The sequence below is a fragment of the Neomonachus schauinslandi genome, chromosome 12 (genome assembly GCF_002201575.2).
Source record: "Neomonachus schauinslandi chromosome 12, ASM220157v2, whole genome shotgun sequence".
Lineage (NCBI taxonomy): Eukaryota > Metazoa > Chordata > Mammalia > Carnivora > Phocidae > Neomonachus > Neomonachus schauinslandi.
The window spans coordinates 102,571,171-102,590,516 of record NC_058414.1 but is presented as its reverse complement, the minus strand read 5'-3'; the positions used below and the strand labels follow the sequence as shown (position 1 = coordinate 102,590,516).

Here is a 19,346-nt window from a genome sequence, read left to right as displayed (position 1 = left end):
GGGTGTGTGTGAGTGTGTGAGGGGAGTGTGTGTGAGGGGGTGTGTATGAGTGTGTGAGGCACGTGTATGGTTGTTGGCAAAGTGCTAAGCCTGTCCAGACAGTGAGGAAAGTGGGTTAATTGCCAAACGGAATCCGCTGTTGGGACCTAAGCCAGGGGCAGCTCTGTAACGAAGCCCTTCCATTGCTGGGGACTAAGCGCCCAGGACGGGAGCCGGGCGACAGGGGCAGGGCTAATCAGGTCATTTGATATTGACTCAGGCGGGTGGTTTCACTGGCGTTCCTAAAACAACTCAAGCACAGGCCGCTGCTCTATCCGGACCTCTTTCAAGTAAACATGAGGGGTGGCTCCCTGAGAGGCGATGAGAGAGCTCAGAATTTTCCTCATGTTCCACGGCCTTGAACGAACACACGTGGAGGTGAAGAGAGTACGTGTTAAATCTCTGGGTGATGTCTGCCTTTAAAAACACTTCCGTGTGCCCGGTGTGCCCGCGTTAACCCTCCACGCCGGCCTCCGCCTCTCGAGGGACCTGTGCTCTGGGTGGGCCGCCTGCCTTCCCAGATCAGCCTTCCTGTCCATTGCTGAGCCTGTTCACCAGCCACGGTAGCGCCACCCCCCCAGTAGGACCTGCCTCAGGTCTGGAGGCACAAGCAGACCGGGGCGGGGTACGGCCCACCTCCTTGCCCGGCGGCCTCACCGACTGTTACGAGCAGAGCCTGCCACCTGCTGGCAGCCTAACCTGTCTTCGGTTCTAGTTTGCAACCTCCTTTCTCACGCTTGTCTTTTTCTTGAGTTCAGTGCTTTCCATGGTGTCACCGAGTCCCCAGGCAAGCACCCCGAGAAAGAAAGAGGCGACAATACTCACACCACCAGGAGCAAGGGGTAGTGGGCCGTGTCGGTGAAGGTTGCTGGCTTGAGGATCTGAACGGGCAAGTCTAGGCAGAAACAGACAGGGGGCAGCACATTAGGGGGCAACCTGGACCAGGAAGGAAGGCCATGGAGTCCCAGCGGTCTGGAGCGCTCCTGGAGGCATGGGAGAAGGACACTCTGGAGGGGGCTCCGCGGGTCCCCCTCACAGCCCCGGGGCTGGCCCTGATTTTTGTCTTAGTGACTCTGGCCGGCTGAGTGACCTCAGGGAAATCACCCAACCATCTCAAGGCTGAGTTTCTCCATCTGAAGCTTAAATTCAATCTTGCAAACAGTGTGTTGAAAACCAGAAAAGCCTGGAAGGCCATAAACACTTGTTAACAGCCGAATTCCAGGCTGGGAGAAATGAGACGCCAAGGGTGGCATGTGTCTCTGCCAACAGCATTGCCGCAACACACAGTTAGGTGGGGACAGACCTCGGGGAGCCGCGGGGCGCTGCGGGGATGGGATGAGACCGGGGCACGGGCGGCAGCCCAGAGGGAGAGGCTGAGAGCCGGGAGCCTCCGGGCACAGCCAGGGGCTCTGCCGGCCTCGTGGTGTGCGGGTTGGTGCCGGCCAATGGGACAGCGGGAGGGGAGGGGGCTGAGGCACCAGCTCCTTCTGGTCTTGTCCTGGGCAGCAGGGACCCGGTGTGGGAGGCAGGGGGCTCCCACACCAGCTTCTTCTGTCCCCCTCCCCCCAAACAAACCTTCCTGCCCAAGTTAGAAATTGTTTATTGACGGTAACTACAACCCAGATTAGCAATTAAATTGGCATTAGCAGCTTTTTCAGTACAATTACTACAGATACATCCCAGGCTGGGGTGGTTGGCTCAGCAGCCGGCTCTGACCAGGCTCTCATTACTGATTCTGGTTGAATGTTAATGGCTTGCAAATTGGATCAATGGCCCAGGGACTGGCAGAAAGGAAGGCATCGGACTTCATCATTGCAATATCCATAAAACATGGTCTGGGCTGCTCTGTGCTGCTGAGAAGCCCACAGGCAGATCTCGGCCACGACTGGCTGCATCCAGGGCCGGGAGCCCTTCCTGAAGACGGATTGCTTCCCGAAGGAAAGCCTGAGCCTCTGGGGACATTAAATGAAAAAAGCAAAACATAACAAGACAGGTGGGTAGGAACACATCTTGCAGATTTTTTGTGGCCCCAAAGGGGTGACATTCGGCTGCTAGTCCTCGCACATACCTGCTTTCCTAGCACCTGCATTCCCACCCACCTACCAAGGAAACCTCACACGGGAAGGAAACCTCACGCAGCAAGGGTGGGAGAGTTGATTATTTGTTTCTAAAGGTCTTTGCACTTTTGGAGGAGGGGATGGTGTTAGGATTTGGGAAACTATTGTGACAGAGTGTGGACTGGCTTGAAGGAGGAGGGCACTGGGCCCAGGAGATGAGAAAGAATCTTGTAAAGAATATGATCTGGCCTCATCGGCTGTGGTGGGAAGCAACGGACGTGGGAAAATGTGAGGGAGCTTTCCGGAAAACATGCTGCCAGGAATGGGGGTGGGGCAGGAAGCTGAAGTCTGACCACAGAGGGCCACCAGCCTGACGCACACCTGTGACCTGTGCAAGGGCCCTATGCTGGGCGGTCGTAATGAGCCATGAACGAAGAGCCCCAAGTGTTCACATTGCACTGGGCCCTGCAAATTTCGGAACCTGTTTTGAGGTCTGTAGCTAGAGCTGGAAGGTAGAGGGGGTCGGGCAAATGTGTGGAACTGCTTGCTTGTTTATTCAGCCGTCCTGCCATCCTTCTATCCTTCCCTCCTTCCATCCATCATCCGTCCACTATCAATTTAAAATCATCTTGCTTTCTTGCCTTTTGGTTCTTCCTTAAAGAAGAAAATGGCACAAATATGCAGTTCCTTTAAGGGTTCTCATGAATTTGAGTCTGTTCTGAGTAACTGGACGCCAGGGTCCATGTGGAGGACTGTACCTAGTCCAGCAGGCTATCTGTGTGGGCCGGCCAGATTTTCCTCTGACCTAGTTCTCTGACCTGCTCTCTATACGGGGGTACCCCGAACTGCCAGCTCCATCAGGAGCTGCCGTCACCCCCCAGTAAGAGTTAGCTCAAGAGGGGAAACCTATTTGGCAACCTCAGAGGTGACGGGGGGAAGGACCTGAAGGTTGGAGCCTGCATTATTTAAGAGAAGGGTGCCATCCCCCAAAGTACAGAAGTCTGGACGGGTACAGAGCTCTGGGGGAAAGACAGTGAGACGTATTTGGGGCTTTTGCACATGGAGTTTCCAAGGGTAAACATCTGGCGGGCCATGAGGACACCAGGTGGGCTGGGTTGACTGGGGAGCTATCTGCAGAGGGGGATTGAGGCTAGGAGGACTCTGCTTCCCTCCTGGAGATGGGAGTCCACTTGTAGCCAGTGCTCTGGGGTCCAGCACAGCATCAGCGCTCATAAAAGCTCACTGGACGAGAGAATGGACAGCTCAAGACAAAGAGGGGCACAGAGACAGGCAGAGTGCTGGGTGCGTCTCAGGTCACGTCAGCACGCAATCCTTCACTGTCTTATCTCTCTAGTTTCAAGGACGCCTCCTCAGCCCATAATCAGCACCGAGAGCTTAGACGATGAAGGAGGAAAATATCAGATGGAACAGAACAGAAATTTCCAGAGGGGGGAGGTTTCCTCTGGATGGTGTCATGACATGTTCCCCCCAAAGGAGAGAATTTTGGTCTGGGACCTTATTTAACTGTCAGCCTCTTGAGGAGAGAAATCCATGCTCCACCTTTTTTTGGTCTATTGCCAGAGGAGTATCTTGGTTCTGAGCACAACAGGCTCAGTGCAGGATGCTTTCCCCCATGAGCTCCGCCCGAATCTCCCCCTCGCAGGTTGGATGCATTTCCAGCCATGAGGCTGGGGAGTGTGGTGCTGGTGGGGAGCCTCAGGGCACAGCAATCCCTGCTGGCGGCCGGGCTGTCTGTTCCAGGGGGACAATGCAGCACTTACTGTAATCATCAACCTCGATCTTCCTGTATTCTACTTTAGGCATCTGTCGGTCATGTACGGCCTTCTGTACGTGCTCGTTTGTTTCTAGATCAAACATTTCTAAGAGAGAGAAAGAAAAATGACACATTCAGCCTCAGCGATCACTTACTGAAGCCGCTGGCTTTCATGTGGGTCAGACTGCTAATTCCTACGTCAGGCCCAGAGGTGATGATTGTTATTTCTTGTGCACAGACCAGGAAACTGAGACAAGGTGGAACACCCCGTCTCAAGTCAGGAGCTTGGGCAATGGAGGGTTCTTTCCATCGTATTAGGTAACTCCTCTACCCATAGGTTGTCCTTCCCCATGGCATTTCTCACCCACACGTATAGGCCTGGGTATTTTTTTTTTTTAAAGATTTTATTTATTTATTTGAGAGAGAGAGAGAGCGCACAAGCAGGGGGAGGGGCAGAGGGGGAGGGAGAAGGAAAAGCAGGCTCCCCGCTGAGAATGGAGCCTGACATGGTGCTTGATCCTAGGAACCCAGGATCATGACCTGAGCTGAAGGCAGACAGTTAACTGACTGAGCCACCCAAATGTCCTGGTCCAGGTTTGTTTTATCCACAAACTGCTGGTTTCAGAAAACCAACATCACCTATCTGTGAGGACAGATGACTTTCCAAATATAGTGGCCACAATAACCAAAGAAAAAAAGGAGAGTAGAGCCTGGAGTGTGCTCTTTACTAAAATTTTACAGGAAAAATGGATTCGGATCTTTTACCCTACTCATAATGTGATCTGGCTTAGGACACCTTAATTAGGATGATCATATTAGCTGGCCCTAAAGCCACGTGGGCCACAGGATACAGCGCAGTGGGATCGGCCCTTTTCCCTCCAAATTAGAGAGGCGGGTCAATCTTGCACTGGCCCCTCACTTGCACATGTGCCCAGTGGGTGTTTCCGCAGGTGCACGGATGCCCCTCATCAGCCCACTTCACTGATTTCCTGCGGCAAAGGCCATTCCTCCGCCTTCACCATCTGCTCTATAATAAAAACCACCCGACTTCCTTCTTCCTTTCTCACTTTGAGCCCACACGTGGGGACACCTTGTGGCCCATTACGAAAGGAAATTTTGTCTTCAAGGAGCTCCACTTTTCGCTCCTCAAATAGCTTTGAAACATTCATGAATATTTCACCGAGTAAACTCACACCGCAAGCAGAGCTACAAGGAACGGGGAACCATCCCCATAACAATTCCCTTTAAGAAAAACAGACCCCAAATGACTCCACAACGGCACCTGGAGGCCAAATATGGCCCAGAACCAGGAGTCTCCGGCACTGAGTGGTTTTATCTGTGAAGGGCACGCGGCCACCAGTGGTGCTCAGGAATCTGAGGGACTGTCCACGAGCAGGGCCGGCAAACTCCCACGGCCGCCCATGGACAGGGACAGTTCCAGAACTGTGATGAGCAAACAGACAAAACCAAAAATGTTTTACAAGTTGCTGGACACATTTGAAAATTGAGCTTTGATGAAAAGGTCGGGGTGGGGGCATGGTAACGCTCATTTTCAATAGGGAGAGTTAAAAACAAAAAAACCTTAAGCTGGACCAACACCACCGAAGATTCTGACCACCACGTGGCAGGCAAGAAATGGTGTCCTTTGTAGACAGTGGGACAGGACACTGCATCTGCAAGGGACGCACACAGAGGTCCAGGTAGATGACCTCAACTCTGAGACCCGGAGATGTGGCCGAGAGATGGCACACTCTACCTCGTGGTCACGCACACAAGTTGGGACAGGGTGGCAGGCGTGCCCCACGGCCTGCCCCACACCCCCACCCGGACTCCTCAGAGAGCCCACACAGCACTCATTTTTGCTGAGTCTAAATATCCTCATCCCAGGCTGCCCAGGTGGCTGTTGGTTGAGCATCCAACTCTTGACTTTGGCTCAGGTCATGATCTCAAGGTCATGAGATCGATGCCCACATCCAGCTCTGTGCTAGGTGTGGAGTCTGCTTAAGATTCTCTCTCTCCCTCTCCCTGAGCCTCCCACCCTGCTCTCTCTTTCTCTAAAATAATAAATAAATCTTAAAAAAAAATAAGTGTACTCAGCCCTTTAACAGTGTTGTGGGCATGCACGGTCAGGAGTTGGTTTGTGAGATAGAAATTATTTCTTATTTGTGTTCTTGTCACAATGGTATGGCAGGAAGTCTAGAAGGCAGCTCTGCAGAATAAGGAGGAAAATAGCATTTTTCTAATTCTTTACTGCCACAGGACCTTGACACTCACTGTTCCCCATGACGGGAACTTTCTTTGCTGGCGCCTTCTCCAACAGGTCAAACATCACATCTGCAAGTAGAAGCCCATCTGGGATACCCCTCTTAACACCAACTGTAGGAGCTGTGGTCATTTGCCTGACTGCCCTTCCCTGCCCTCCAGCTCCCAAGGCATCAGCACTCGGTCCCATCCCAGAGACAAACCGTATGAGTTTCCAGTCGCCTGAGTACATGTGGAAATCCAATCCATACTCCAGAAATGACGCATCTACACTGGATCTGAGCCTGGGTTTCCACCCCAGTCTTTCTTCCAGTTCCCACTGGACAGGAAGCTGGGAGGGACTGGGGGTCCTCCTGGGTGCTTCAGAAGCCTGGGGGCTCTCAGGGGTTCCCAGTGTTTCAGGCCTCTTGAGTAGTAAGAGTTGATGCAATCCAAGCCTCCCAACCACTGCTCCCCACATAAAACCATACACAACGGGACCAAAGCACACTTCCATTACAGTGATGGGAAAGCTTACAGTACTTGAAGGACTCGTGACAAATGCAAGGTAATACTGAGTTAATGCCCAGATCAGGATGCAATTCATGGTCTCTGCCCAGACGTGTGCTCACTGTGGGACCCAGTGCTCAGATCTTCTGGGGTCATCAGGGAGCCCGCCAGCCTCCCCTCCCTGTGTGCCCATGCAGTGAGCCCAGGTGGAGACCGGTAAGGGACCAGGCAGTGTGCACATGTGGGTCATGCTGGATGAGGGGAATTAGCAGGCACTAAGGGGAACAAAGGTCTCCCATTGCTACCCAAACGCAGCACCACGCTCCTGGGGTGCAGGCCACAGTCTACCCTGGGGAAGTCTGCTGGTGGCAAGGCCAGCCTGGACCACCAGCTTTCAAAATGAAAGAGAGCCAACAGAGCCTCTCACAGGTTATCACCCTACGCTCCTCTCTCCGTGTGTATGCGTTTGGATCCGGTACTTCTGACATCACTCAGCAATTTCTAACGCTGATCCTGAAGGAGAAATTTCCCACGTAGGTTGCAGCGTTGCTTTGCTGCCCACCGAGTTCAGCTTGCCTGGACTCACTGAGAACACACGCTCTCCCCCCCCGGAACAGCCCTCCCACTCCCGGACCCCTGAGCTCCGGCTTCGAGAGGGAGCACACAATATCCTAACAGACCCTACAGACTGCGTTTGAATAGCTCGCCTCTGTACCAAAATCCCACCCTTCACAGAGGCACCAAAGCAACAGACTATTAAATTTAGTTAAATATTAGATTTCCCATTTAATGATTGCCCACACAACTGGTTTTATCAGCAGAGAGCTGGCTGGCCCACAGGGGAGTTGAGTTAAGCCATTTTATTTGTTCCCATAATTGCATTCAAAGGAGGCAGGAGCTCAGCAGAGGAAATAAGAGAAGATTGGCACGTTCCCGAAGGACTCTTCTTTTGACTTCATGGCCACGGGGACCTCCAGTCTGGAGCATACAAATGGCCACTCCTTAATTAAATGTGAGCCCGCTCTAATGTTTGGTGGAATTAGCTATTATCAGATCTGGACACAGTGAGACTGCAGGAAGCATTTGCTCGGGGGGCTGCCTCCCTGGCTGTGCCCCAGCGGGCCGACGCGCCCTGCTGGGTCACGGCATTGCTGGAAGCCCCACTTGGCTGCACTCGGGGAAATGCGACCGGAATCTAACAGAAGCCGACGGGCCACTGACCTAAAGAGGACAAGAGCCACCGGCCGCCCTTCTTAGGTTTTTCCGCGGGAAGCAGAGTGTAGGAGTGCATGTGCACAGAGATCATGTCCTGTTGTGTGGTCTCCTCGCCCCGCCTGCGCGTCTGCGCCTCTCATGGTCCAGGCCCCTCCCGGCATGCTGCCCATTGCTTCCTCCTGTGCACCTGTCCCCGAGGTGTGGGACCCCCACCCGCCGCCCCAGGGCTGTGTGGCCCCGGCCAGTGCAGGCCGACGCCGGCGTGGATGCAGGATGCCCTGTTGCACCTGCAGAGCTCCTTCCTCTGAACACCGAACGTCTGGTTGTTAGAATCAGTGTCACACAGTTGGGCAGTCATTGTCCTTGTTGCTAGATCTACTTTTGTCTTCAGCAGGATTTTAAGAAACTTGAAGGCAGAGTCCCTATAAGTAAATGGCCCTTTGGCCCCTCACAGCCACTGGCAGGCAGGTGAAGGGGTTTGATCAGGAGGGGCCATGTGTCGACTGGGCTGATGTGGCCCTCTCCCCACAACTAACTACACTGTCATCAGTCTGGGCTGCGTGGTGGCGGGGTGGCGGCGAGCTTCGAGTGAGAGAGGCGGGATGCCAAGGCAGGTACCCTGCCAGCTGGAAGGTGCACGGCGCTTTGCTCTCTCTGGGAACCACATGCACGCGCACGGTCTACCAGGATCTGCAGACTGGATCACTCCATCCCTCCACAGAGGCCGCCTGTGTTTGGAGCCCTGGGGATCCAGAAGACTTTCCAGATACACAAACAACTGAGGGTTTGATGGAACAGGTCACTCCATGCTTGGGGACGTCTCCTGGACTCTCTGACTACCGTCTCCCCTCTGACCTGCATGCACGGCCGATGGAAGAGGCGGGGGTCCGTGGGCGGGGGCAGCTCCAGGCAGCAGGACCCTGTGAGCAAAGGCCCGGGCGCCAAGCAGCTCACGTCTCAAGAAAGGATTGCCTTGATGTCAACTGCCGTGAGTTGGTTTTGCATCTTTATAAAAGCCCATGTGAGGACGATGGAATCCCGTCCTCGAGTGTTGGTAAGAGAGTGGGCCCGGGCAGCCGGGGAGCTTGGGGTTCCCGAGTACGCAATCAGGATTATGCTGTGGGGTGCTGCCTGCCTCCACCAGCCCACGTGCGTCCTCCCGCCGGCCGTGGAGCTGATGGTCAGGGCGCTGTGGCCCCTGATGGTGCGTCCACAGAGCTGAGCTGTACTTCCTCTCTTCCTTACGTTAACACCAGCCACGTATTAACCGTGGTTTTGTTGGTTTTTCTATCCCAGCACCTAAGTTGTTTGAATACCCAGGCACCAAATAAATGAGTATACTTTGGTCCCAGCCATAATTACGTTCTTAAGGAAAGAGCTTTTAAATAATTCAGAGTCACATCTGTGAACACCCCGCGGGCTCTGCTTATAGATAAGCTTTTCCAAAGGGAAAGAAGTCAAATATCCCCAGGGTGGCTCTAGGGTCAGGGGGGCGGAGGAGAAAGGACAAAGGATTCTGAAACAGTAATTCACATTTCAGAGCAGGGCTGGGGTGGCTGTGACGACCGGCCCTGACCCTGCAGGGGCCTCTCTCCAGTGTTCCCGCAGCTTCTGTCTCCTGGGCCTGGAGCCGCCAAGGGCACAGGCCGCACACCAGCTGGCAGTCCAGGCTTCCCACAGCTTGCCCAAAAGCCTCCTTCCCGAGAGCCGGTGGGCCCTCCGTCCCCGCCGCACGCAAGTGGCCCGCACGTCCCATGTCTGTCCACACGGCCAGTCAGCACGGCCATCCTGATGCACGAGGTAGCTCTGCTTGCCCTGTGCAAACCAGCACGAGGTTCAAAGACCGCTAGGGACTCGGTGCTGAGTCAGACTAAACTGGGGTTGATTTTGGGAGCTGTGACCAGAGAATCTGCAGTTGTCAGCACGTTCCTTAGACGATGGTGACATTACAGCGGTCTCCAGCTCCTGCATGCCGGGGTCTGGGAGAGAGGCCCCCTGGTCAGGACTATGTACCTGGGGCCAGTGAGCCAGGGCTCTGGTCCTGCACGAGGCAATGCCATCTGGGACGCTGCCGTAATGAGACACGACCAGATTCTGGATGCGAAGCCGCTGGGCAGGCTGGCCGCGCTATTAAGTGGCTGCTCCCTCATGTCCAAAGTGATGGGGGCCCAGGTGTGACGTCACCAGCAGGTGAAATGGCAGGGCTCAGTCCTTCCAGACCACAGCAGAAGCATCTTCTCTTCCTCTGAGCGGGGAAGGGGCATGGCATTCGCCCCGTGCTGGCTCGGGTGGCCGGGTGTGCGGGGTGAGAGGGCGTCGGGGGCAAGCGGTGAGGGCACGGCCGTCCGCCTCCCGGCTGTCTCAGGGCAGGCACACGATGGGGAACCCTGGATCTGCAGGAGCCCCTCGGGCCGTGCTGACAGCAAGGCCAATGGATGGTGGCCAGAGACAAAGGCCAGGCTGGAAACAGGTCCCACTGCTTTCTAGCTGTGTGTGTGTGGCCTCAGTTTTCTTAAATGGAAAATGGGGGTGATAGCGGACCGTGTCAGGGGGCACTGAAGTGGGCCCACAGCAAGTGATTCATAAATGCTGGCCTGGTCACTGTGGATGTCACGGTTACTCTCTGGGCCCCTGGCCAGTTCAAATTTCCCAAAGAGAATCAGGTGCAGCGTCAAGCAGGATGAGCACGCACGGTGCGGGGCTTGGCAGCATCGCAGGGGCAGGACCGCGGGCAGGGGCTGCACCGGCAGATGAGAGGGGCCTGCTTCCCTTCGCCTTTGTGCTGCTCCTGGAAAGAAAGAGCACAGCTCAGCTGGAACACACTGAGCAGGAAGGCGGTCTGCAAGGCGCTTTGGTTCCTCGCACGCATGGGCCTGCCGCTTTGATAATCGCCACTCCGGTCCCCCCGCACGGACTCCTCAGCGGAGAGGGACCCACTCCGTGTGACAGACAGACAAAAAGCTGAGGGCACGCTGTTCTGTGCCGACGAAGCAGCTGGGGACGAGATGGGGTACGAAGCTCGGTCAGACATCATGTCAAAAATTAAATACGCAGAAAAGAGCCCCCACACGCCTCCCGCCAACAGAAACAGAGGCTGGGACTCCAGGCGTGGGGTCTGCCCTGCGCCCCGACCTGCAGCTTCCAGTTCTCACTTTCCAGGAGGACCCACGCTGTCCGCGCTGTCCCCCTCCGGGATGGAGCAGCAGCTGGGGGCTGCCAGGGTTTGGGTCTCCTGCTCTGGATTCATTTGCAAGTCCATCATCTGTGTGGGCCCCGCACCACCGGCTTCCATCCATGTTCACTGACTGGCTGCGTGACCTGAAAAACCCAAACATTTTACCCAATCTTTAAAAAATCTGAGCTTACTAGAGGATTCGCGGTTTCTCTGCCTTCCTTTCTTCCGTCTTTTCTCTCTTTTGAGAGAATTCAGATGACTTGCTCTTGAAGCGTCAGAATTCCAGAAGAAACAACGTGTTAGCTGTCGGTATTTCCGCAGCCCAATCTCAGTGCTGTCTTCTGTGCAGTACGGCCAGGCCGCCCTACTCACGGGTCATTGGCGAGGAGCGAGGAGCTTCATCATGCGCTGTTCGGCCATACCCACGACTGCCATAGCCCTTGGGAGTGACGTGTCACATCAGACCACTGAGGCCGAGGGTCTGGCGTCTGCTGAGGACACAGGGGATGGAGATGACCGCAGCCATCCGAGATAGAGGCCCTGAGGGACGGCAGGCACCATGCACCATCTCTACAGACCACTGTACCCCGGGCGTGAGGAAGACTCCTCCAGCGAGCACAGTGCTTGGACCGAGACCCGCACCTTCCAGCCTTGAAAATGAAGACGTTCCATCCGTTGTTGTCTAATATCCTTTTTCATTCCTAAATCTCGGATTCCCAGAACAAAACGGGTTTCCTTTCTTTTCTGCGATGAGCCCCGTATGCACAGCAACCTGACACCCAGTGAGTTACATAAACCACCACTCGGCCCTCGTCCTTCTCAACCCTCTAACCCGAGGTCGCTTGTTATCTGGGAATTCCTACAGCAGAGTTGGGAAAATGAGGACAATTCCCCCCCAAAAAATTGACAAAAATAACCCAAATCTCAAATCCCTACCAAATTTGAAAGACGGCAACCAGTTTTCTCGGAGTCTTAGATGAAGTCTCATGACTCCCTTCAGGTCTTGCAGGCCTTGACTCTGGGTCTGATAAACACCTAGAACTCCCATCACTGTTCCTACTGGGCACTAAATATGGGCCTCCATGGCTTCTCCTGTATGTTTAAGTCTGTTAGGACCTTTCTGGCTTCTGTGCCCTCTGCAGACTCTGCAGATTCTGGGCTCGCGAGTGTAGGTAGGGATGGGTCCCCAGCCCTTTGCCCCCACAATCACCAATCTCTCCGCTTGCTTCCCTCTGCTGGGTCCGCACTGTGACATCTCTCCTCCTATATTCCTGCACCCCTAGGCTGGGGGCTGGTGCTCCCTGCCACAGTCAGAGAACCCTCCCCGGCGCGGTGGGGTCCACCCCCTCGCAGGGACCCCTCTGGTGCTGAGCACATCTTTCTGCAGGCTGGGGCCTCTGGAGAGCACCTCCATGGGCCAGAACAGGGAAGTATCTGACGAGTGCGCTCAGGCCGAGTGATCTGTACAGAAACGGCCGATGATTATGTACTCGGTCACCTCTCTCAGGGACTGGCAAAGCTAGCCAGTGTGTCCTAGACCCACAGTCCTTCCTCCTGTGACACCGACTGCTAGCACCCGTCGGCCTGTCTCCCTCCTTCCGGGGCCTCTCTTGCATCTAGGGGGGTCCCCGTGAGGGAATTCTGGCTGGTGGAAATGACGCCTACCACTGCTAGACTCCAACAAATCCCACAAAATCTTTTCTTTCTTCCCGCCCGCATGGCCAGAAGCCGGGGTGATGGTGATGGGCCACAGTCTAGAAGGAACTTGCAACCCCAGTTTCCTCCTAGGAGAGCAACAAGGATCACACGACCTGGATTTCGTGGGAATGAATTACAAACCCTTGTTTTGCTGTGTTGTGTGTTGAACTGTGTCCCCCAAAGATGCTGATGTCCTCACCCCCAGTGCCTATGAAGGTGACCGTATTTGGAATTAGGGTCTTTGCAGAAGAAACAAGTTGGGTTGAGGCCATGAGGGGGCCCTAATCCAATATGACCGGTGTCCTTATAAGAAGGGGAGATTTGGATACAGGGATGCACACGGGGAGGCCGTGTGAAGAGGAATGGTGATGCTCGTACCAGCCAAGGAACGCTAGAAGTGGCCAGCAGCCACCAGAAGCTGGGGGACAGCCTCCCTCTCACAGCCTCCCAACAGTCACCCTGCCGACACCCCGATCCTGAGCTTGCAGCCTCCAGAGCTTCAACGGAATGCATTTCTGGGGAGTGCTGTTCTGGGGGACGTGCACTCAGATCTTGGTGGTGGCGTCCCCAGCGGCTGTCCCCACTCGTCAATGGACCCCTGATTCTACCTGAGGGGCACGGAGCCGGGATGAAAGCTGCTTCCTGGCATTCTGTGCAGCCAGCGGGACGCGGGGTGAAGCCAGGACCAGCAAGAGGAACGCGGGGAGTTGGAGGATGCGCCGCGGGTGCTCACAGGAAGCCGGTCACCGGGACCCCCTCGTACTTCACCCAAGCCCTGCCTTCCGGGCCCGGAGCGGCTGGAGGCTGGAAGTGAGGACACGCGTGCGGGCCGGCGGGAGGGCGTGCTGCAGCAGGCGGGGACACACGCCGAGAGTCGCGTGGGCCACCACACTGTTGGGCCCTTCCGTGACACAGCTGGGTCCTAGCGACACACGAGGCTCTCCTACATGAAGAGCCGTGGTGCAGGCCCGACGCCCTGACCCACAGGGATTCCACCACCCCAGGCACCGTGTCGGGGGCAGTGGGCGGCCGGGAGCCTCTCCGCCTCGCCTCCGACCGCCATGCCTGAGTGTAAATCAGACCCTGACCCACGCCTCTTCTGCTCTGGGGTGGTGGACCCCACCAGCAGCTCAACCACGGAATCGTTCTGTGTCCAGCCTGGGGGCTGGCGTCCATATTCCGGAAACCGCGGAGCTACAGTGACAGCTAGTGACGCAGCAACGGGCCAGGTCGGGAGGAAACCTCCCCAGAGTGTGAATCCGGCTGCGGGAAAGCCGGGGTCCGACACGGTACCCGGGCTCGTAATGGACGCCACACATCACCGCGTGGCACAGATGCTGTCCGGGTCCCCGTTAATCAGCGCTTTGCTGAGAGAAAGCACAGTGGTGTCACCTTCACAGGGAGAAGACCCGAGTGCCCCCACGCAGAGCTGACGGCAGGCGGCGGACAGATGCTTCCATTTCCCGTTCCGTGGGCCACGCTCTTTCCTTTGGGAAAGAGCTGCGACCGTGGCCCCTGAGCCCCAAACAGTGAAAGCTTCTCTAAACACCTCTTTCTAGGGGGTCCCCAACAGAACATGGACGACTACAACCTCCAGAGCCTGGGGCTGATTGGGCAGAGCAGTTCATGCAGCCAACCAACCAACCGGGCGACAAGAAGGGGCTCGTCTGGTTTCCCGGCAGAATTACAGAGCCATCCCAGACCGAGAGCTTTCCCCCGCTGCCCATGCTGGAGGGCACATGGCGAATTCCTACCCGGACGCTCCCTGAGTGCGGTGTGCCGCACATACGTGGCCCCATTTTATAAACAGAATAGGCAACCTGTCTCATTACTGTTGTGAAGCATGTAAGATGTAGGCCGGCTTCATCCTCACGTAAGCCCGACGGGGAAAAGCGGGGACTGGCACTCGGCACACGCTCGCACTCCCCGCCCCCACAGTCCTGGAGCTGTGGTCACAGCCAAGCCTGAGTGCGGCTACCACGCACAAGGCCTCCCCAGACGCAGGCGCCGCATCACCCCTGACCAGGACAGATTCCCAACAGCGTCCTCCAGGGAAGCAAGTCAGAGTGTGGAAGTGAATGGCTTTCTTAAGAAGAGCCACACCTAGTTTTCTTTAAAAAGGGGGGGGAAAGCACCTAGAAATAGTTTTGTGTTTTCACTAGACTATAGATTAAAAAAAGGGGGGGGGGCGCCTGGGTGGCTCAGTCATTAAGCGTCTGCCTTTGGCTCAGGTCATGATCCCAGGGTCCTGGGATCGAGCCCCGCATCGGGCTCCCTGCTCAGCGGGAAGCCTGCTTCTCCCTCTCCCACTCCTCCTGCTTGTGGTCCCTCTCTCGCTGTTTCTCTGTCAAATAAATAAAATCTTAAAAAAAAAAAAACCACACCCTTTTTATTTTGAAATAAATTCACAAGAAGTTTCAAAAATAGGGCCTAGTGTCCCATACACCCCACACCCAGCTTCCCCCCAGAGTGACACCCTCTGCGACATGGTGCAGCGTCCAGCGAGGACACCGACCACACACCCTGTTCAGTGTGCATCATTCCACAGATTTTAAAGAAGGGAAAAACTTCATAAAATGTCAGGAAATTATCTCTGTACTTTTTTTTTTTTTTTAGTTTCAGGGGTAGAATTCAGTGATTCATCAGTTGCATGTAACACCCAGTGCTCATCACATCATGTGCCCTCCTTGATGCCCATCCCCCAGTTACCCCATCCCCCTACCCACCTCCCCTACAGCAACCCTCAGTTTGTTCCCTAGAGTTGAGAGTCTCTCACGGTTTGTCTCCCTCTCTGATTTCATCTTATTGTATTTTTCCCTCCCTTTCCCCTATGATCCTCTGTTTTGTTTCTTAAATTCCACATATAACTGAAATCATATGATAATTGTCTTTCTCTGACAGAGTTATTTTGTTTAGCATAGTACCCTCTAGCTTCATCCATGTTGTTGCAAATGGCAAGATTTCATTCTTTCTGATAGCTAATATTCTATCAGACACACACCACTATCTATGTACTCTTACATTTAAATAAGTCCTCTAAGTGAATAGTACAAGTTTCCTTCAGAAAAAAAGATAGTCCAGTTGAGGCTTTTTGAAATATTTCCATGCTTCAAAGTGAGAATCATTGAAAGAGATTCTAGCATGAACACTTTTAAAAGAGGGCTGTCATGCCAGGCTGTGTCTGTCAACCCCACAGATGCCTGCCTTGGGGTGAGCGTTGGCCTGACCCCTCAGGCAGCCTCCCCTGGACTCTCCAAGCCCTTGTACCCACAAGAGTGGGCAGCCTGTGGCTGGGTGGGGTGCAGCCCAGACCATCGCACATCACACCCTGTCCCTACTGGACACGTGGCCAGACCCCCAAACCTCACAGGCTCCTAGAAGGCTCCCCAGTTGTGTTGGAGATGAGGCCTCGGGCCGGGCACCCGTGCCCAGAACACTGTCACCCCCCAGGGGGACAAGAGGAAGGTCAACGTAGCCTTCTCCCCGTATTCTCCCCCCATTGATGGCCACGCAAGTGTTTTGAGTGGGTTTCGTATCCGTCTGACAGCCCTTTTTTGGACTTCTTTTGCATTTTAAGTGATTTTATTTTATTTTATTTTTTAAATATTTTATTTATTTATTTGAGAGAGAGAATGAGACAGAGAGAGAGAGAGAGCACGAGATGGGGGAGGGTCAGAGGGAGAAGCAGACTCCCCGCAGAGCAGGGAGCCCGATGCGGGACTCGATCCCGGGACTCCAGGATCATGACCTGAGCCGAAGGCAGTCGCTTAACCGACTGAGCCACCCAGGCGCCCTGCATTTTAAGTGATTTTAAAAATCTATTCCTGATGTTATCTTTTACTTTGGAATCTCTAGTAATTATTGGATAAGTTTTGTGAAATATCGTCATCATTGGGGATTACTCCCTAAATGATATTTCTTTTTTTTTTTTTTTTAAAGATTTTATTTATTTGACAGAGAGAAACACAGCGAGAGAGGGAACACAAGCAGAGGGAGGGGGAGAGGGAGAAGCAGGCTTCCTGCCGAGCAGAGAGCCCGATGCGGGGCTCAATCCCAGGACCCTGGGATCATGACCTGAGCCGAAGGCAGACGCTTAACGACTGAGCCACCCAGGCGCCCCTAAATGATGTTTCTTAAAATCAATCTATTTTATCTACCTTTGAACGCTCTGGCCACTTTCTAACCAGTGTCTAAAGAGAACACTGGAGACCCCCTCTTCCACACTCCACCCCCCCCCGTGCCAGCTGGGCTCCAAGTCCGACCACCAGGCCAGGAATCAGAGTCACCGACACCGGGATGCCTTGATATTCAAGGGAAATGCAGAGTGACGCCTGCCATCGGGGCCTGAGGTCTGACTTTCCTTTAGAAGGCAAGACACAGAGCAGGGTCCTGCCAGGGCAGGTGGTACCACAGTGGGAAAGAGTGGGGGGTCGGGAGGAGGGAAGCAGTGGGGTTCCTCGGGGACAGGGCAGAGGAAGGCCAAGGAAGGGAGGGGCTGAGGGCACGTTCTCTTCTTTCTCAGCTTTACCGAGGGTCTGCCTGGGACGGGAAGCATCATTTCCGATCCTCTGCATAAATACACGAGTATGCATTCAACTTGCATGGGGTCCCTCCAAGCAAAAATGTGCTGGGAGGGCCTCAAGTGAAAGCCCCTCATGCCATGAAGGCGTCCCCCACCCACAAGGGCAGATGAGCCTCAAAGTGCCCCTGGAGCCCCCAGTGGAGGGCCAGGCTGCAGAGCTCTGGGCCTTGGGCTCCGTTCAGGGCCGTGGACGGGCCCTGCAATGGCTGCAGTGGTCTCCGGGCCTCAGCTCCTCTTCCGGCTGCGTGGCCCTGAGCGTCCACCACATTGATCAATGCTGGCCATTGTGGGGGGTCACTCTGAACCGCTAGGACAGCACCATCTCTGTGTCTCCAAATCAGAACATGTGGGTGGGATTCTCTCACAGAACTTCGGCTTCCTTTCTCCCACGGCACGGGAAGATTCCAGAAAAGAGCAAAAGGCACTTACTTTTCTTATCTGTTGTGTTGTGCACTGTCACCGTGGGGACTCCAGGACCTGAGTGGGGAGAGAGGAGAAGCCAGAGAAGAAACAGAAAGAAGGCTGTTTAGTTTATCTGAAACACACGAGAATCTAGCCTTCCTTACAGCTCGCACACAGCGGGCTGTTGCAGGCTACCTGTCTAACTTCGTGCCCTTGGTAATCACAAGGAACCCGGCTCAAACTCCCAATATGCACGTTGCCGGAAAACCACAAACAGCCTTTCACGGAGCCGCCCTTGGTGCACTCCCTCCTCGCTCCACGGTCCCTGTGCTGACGCAAATCACACACAGGGCATCAAGTTCCAGTGAATGATTCCAGCGGCGGTCCTGGACGGGTTCGTCCCGGAGACGTCGTCCCCTCTGCTGGCCTCTTGTGACCCTTCGCAAACACTTACTAACCTAGCAGGGCTATTGTGCGGATGATGGCCTGTGTGTCTGTTTCCCCCTGCGTGACGTCAGCTTGCAGCTTTCCAGCTCCGAGGCCGTCAGGAAGCCCAGAGCCCGGAGGTGTGAGGGAAGGTCCGGCTCCAGGCAGAGGGGCCCTCCTTGGCTTCAGTCTTGGTCAATGTCCTTGTTCTCTTGAGGGAGAAGAGAGTCCAGAAAGCAAAAGGGGCTTTCCAAATTATTTTTTGTATCATTTTGAAAGTATACTATGAGGCAGGTGATTGTTCTAGCCTCTGCTCTGCCCCCTTTGTGAATTCACTCTGTTCTAGCCAGCTGGACTTCTGCAGGCTGGAAGGGCGCCCACCGTTCCCTCTGCCCCAGACACTGGTATGCTTGCTAGTTTTCCTCATTCCAGTCTCTGCTGAAATGCCTTCTCCACCCACCCAGCGGGAGCCTCCTTGACTATGCCACCAGCCCCTACCCGTCCGCACTCCCTCCCCGTTTAGAGAGCTTCCCTGCCACGTTCTGTGAAGTTGGAACCTTAGGACGGGGATTTTCAGTATTTGCTCACTGTGTTTGTCTTCAACTGCATAAGAGTGTAAGCTCTAGAAGAGCTGTCTTACTCACTGCCATTATTTCTAGCATCTAGATGGTGTTCGGAATATAGTTGGTGCTTGATTTCATATTCACGGGTGAGTGCTGAGTGGGGGTCACAGAGCATCCAAGAAGGAGCAGGGGAGGGCTGCCCCTTGGCCCTGGGGGACTGGGCACAACGAAGGCAGAAAGAGGAGGTGGGAGGCAGGTGGAAGGCAGGGGGGCAGAGGGAGAGAGGGCCATGGCGGGGACACCGTGGCCAGGGGGCCGCCTGCCCTCTGCTTCAGGCTGGGGATGCGGGGACGCTCTGAACTCAAGCGTGGCCACATCTGAGCCAGAGGACAGGTACTGTTTGGGGAGAGGGATGGCTGGTGTTGAGCTTCCCTGGGATCATCATAACTTCTTGCATGTTTCTCTGGGACCACATGACAAGCGGCTCCACTGAGAGCCTGGAAACCTGCCATAGATCCCGCTATTCTGAGGACTTAGAGACCCCACTGCGGTGGCTATCGAGTGGAGGTCCTAGTCCAGGCCCAAAGAGGACGTGCCACTGAGGAGCAAGATGGGGCTGGTTCAGCCAGGCCCCGGCTAAGCTGAGAGACAGACTGTGGGTCGC

At 54.9% G+C, this 19,346-nt stretch overlaps 1 protein-coding gene across 1 annotated transcript in view; it reads right to left on the bottom strand.

The window, feature by feature from the left end:
* The window catches only part of DPP6 (dipeptidyl peptidase like 6), a 694,644-nt gene that overhangs the window by 16,592 nt on the left and 658,706 nt on the right, over positions 1 to 19,346 (bottom strand). Inside the window, exons 17-19 of the mRNA XM_021692851.2 lie at positions 17,721 to 17,768; positions 3,878 to 3,976; positions 865 to 934 (exon numbers count right to left, since the gene is read on the bottom strand). Coding sequence (XP_021548526.1) covers positions 865 to 934; positions 3,878 to 3,976; positions 17,721 to 17,768 — 217 coding nt within the window. The remainder of the gene's footprint in view (positions 1 to 864; positions 935 to 3,877; positions 3,977 to 17,720; positions 17,769 to 19,346) is intronic.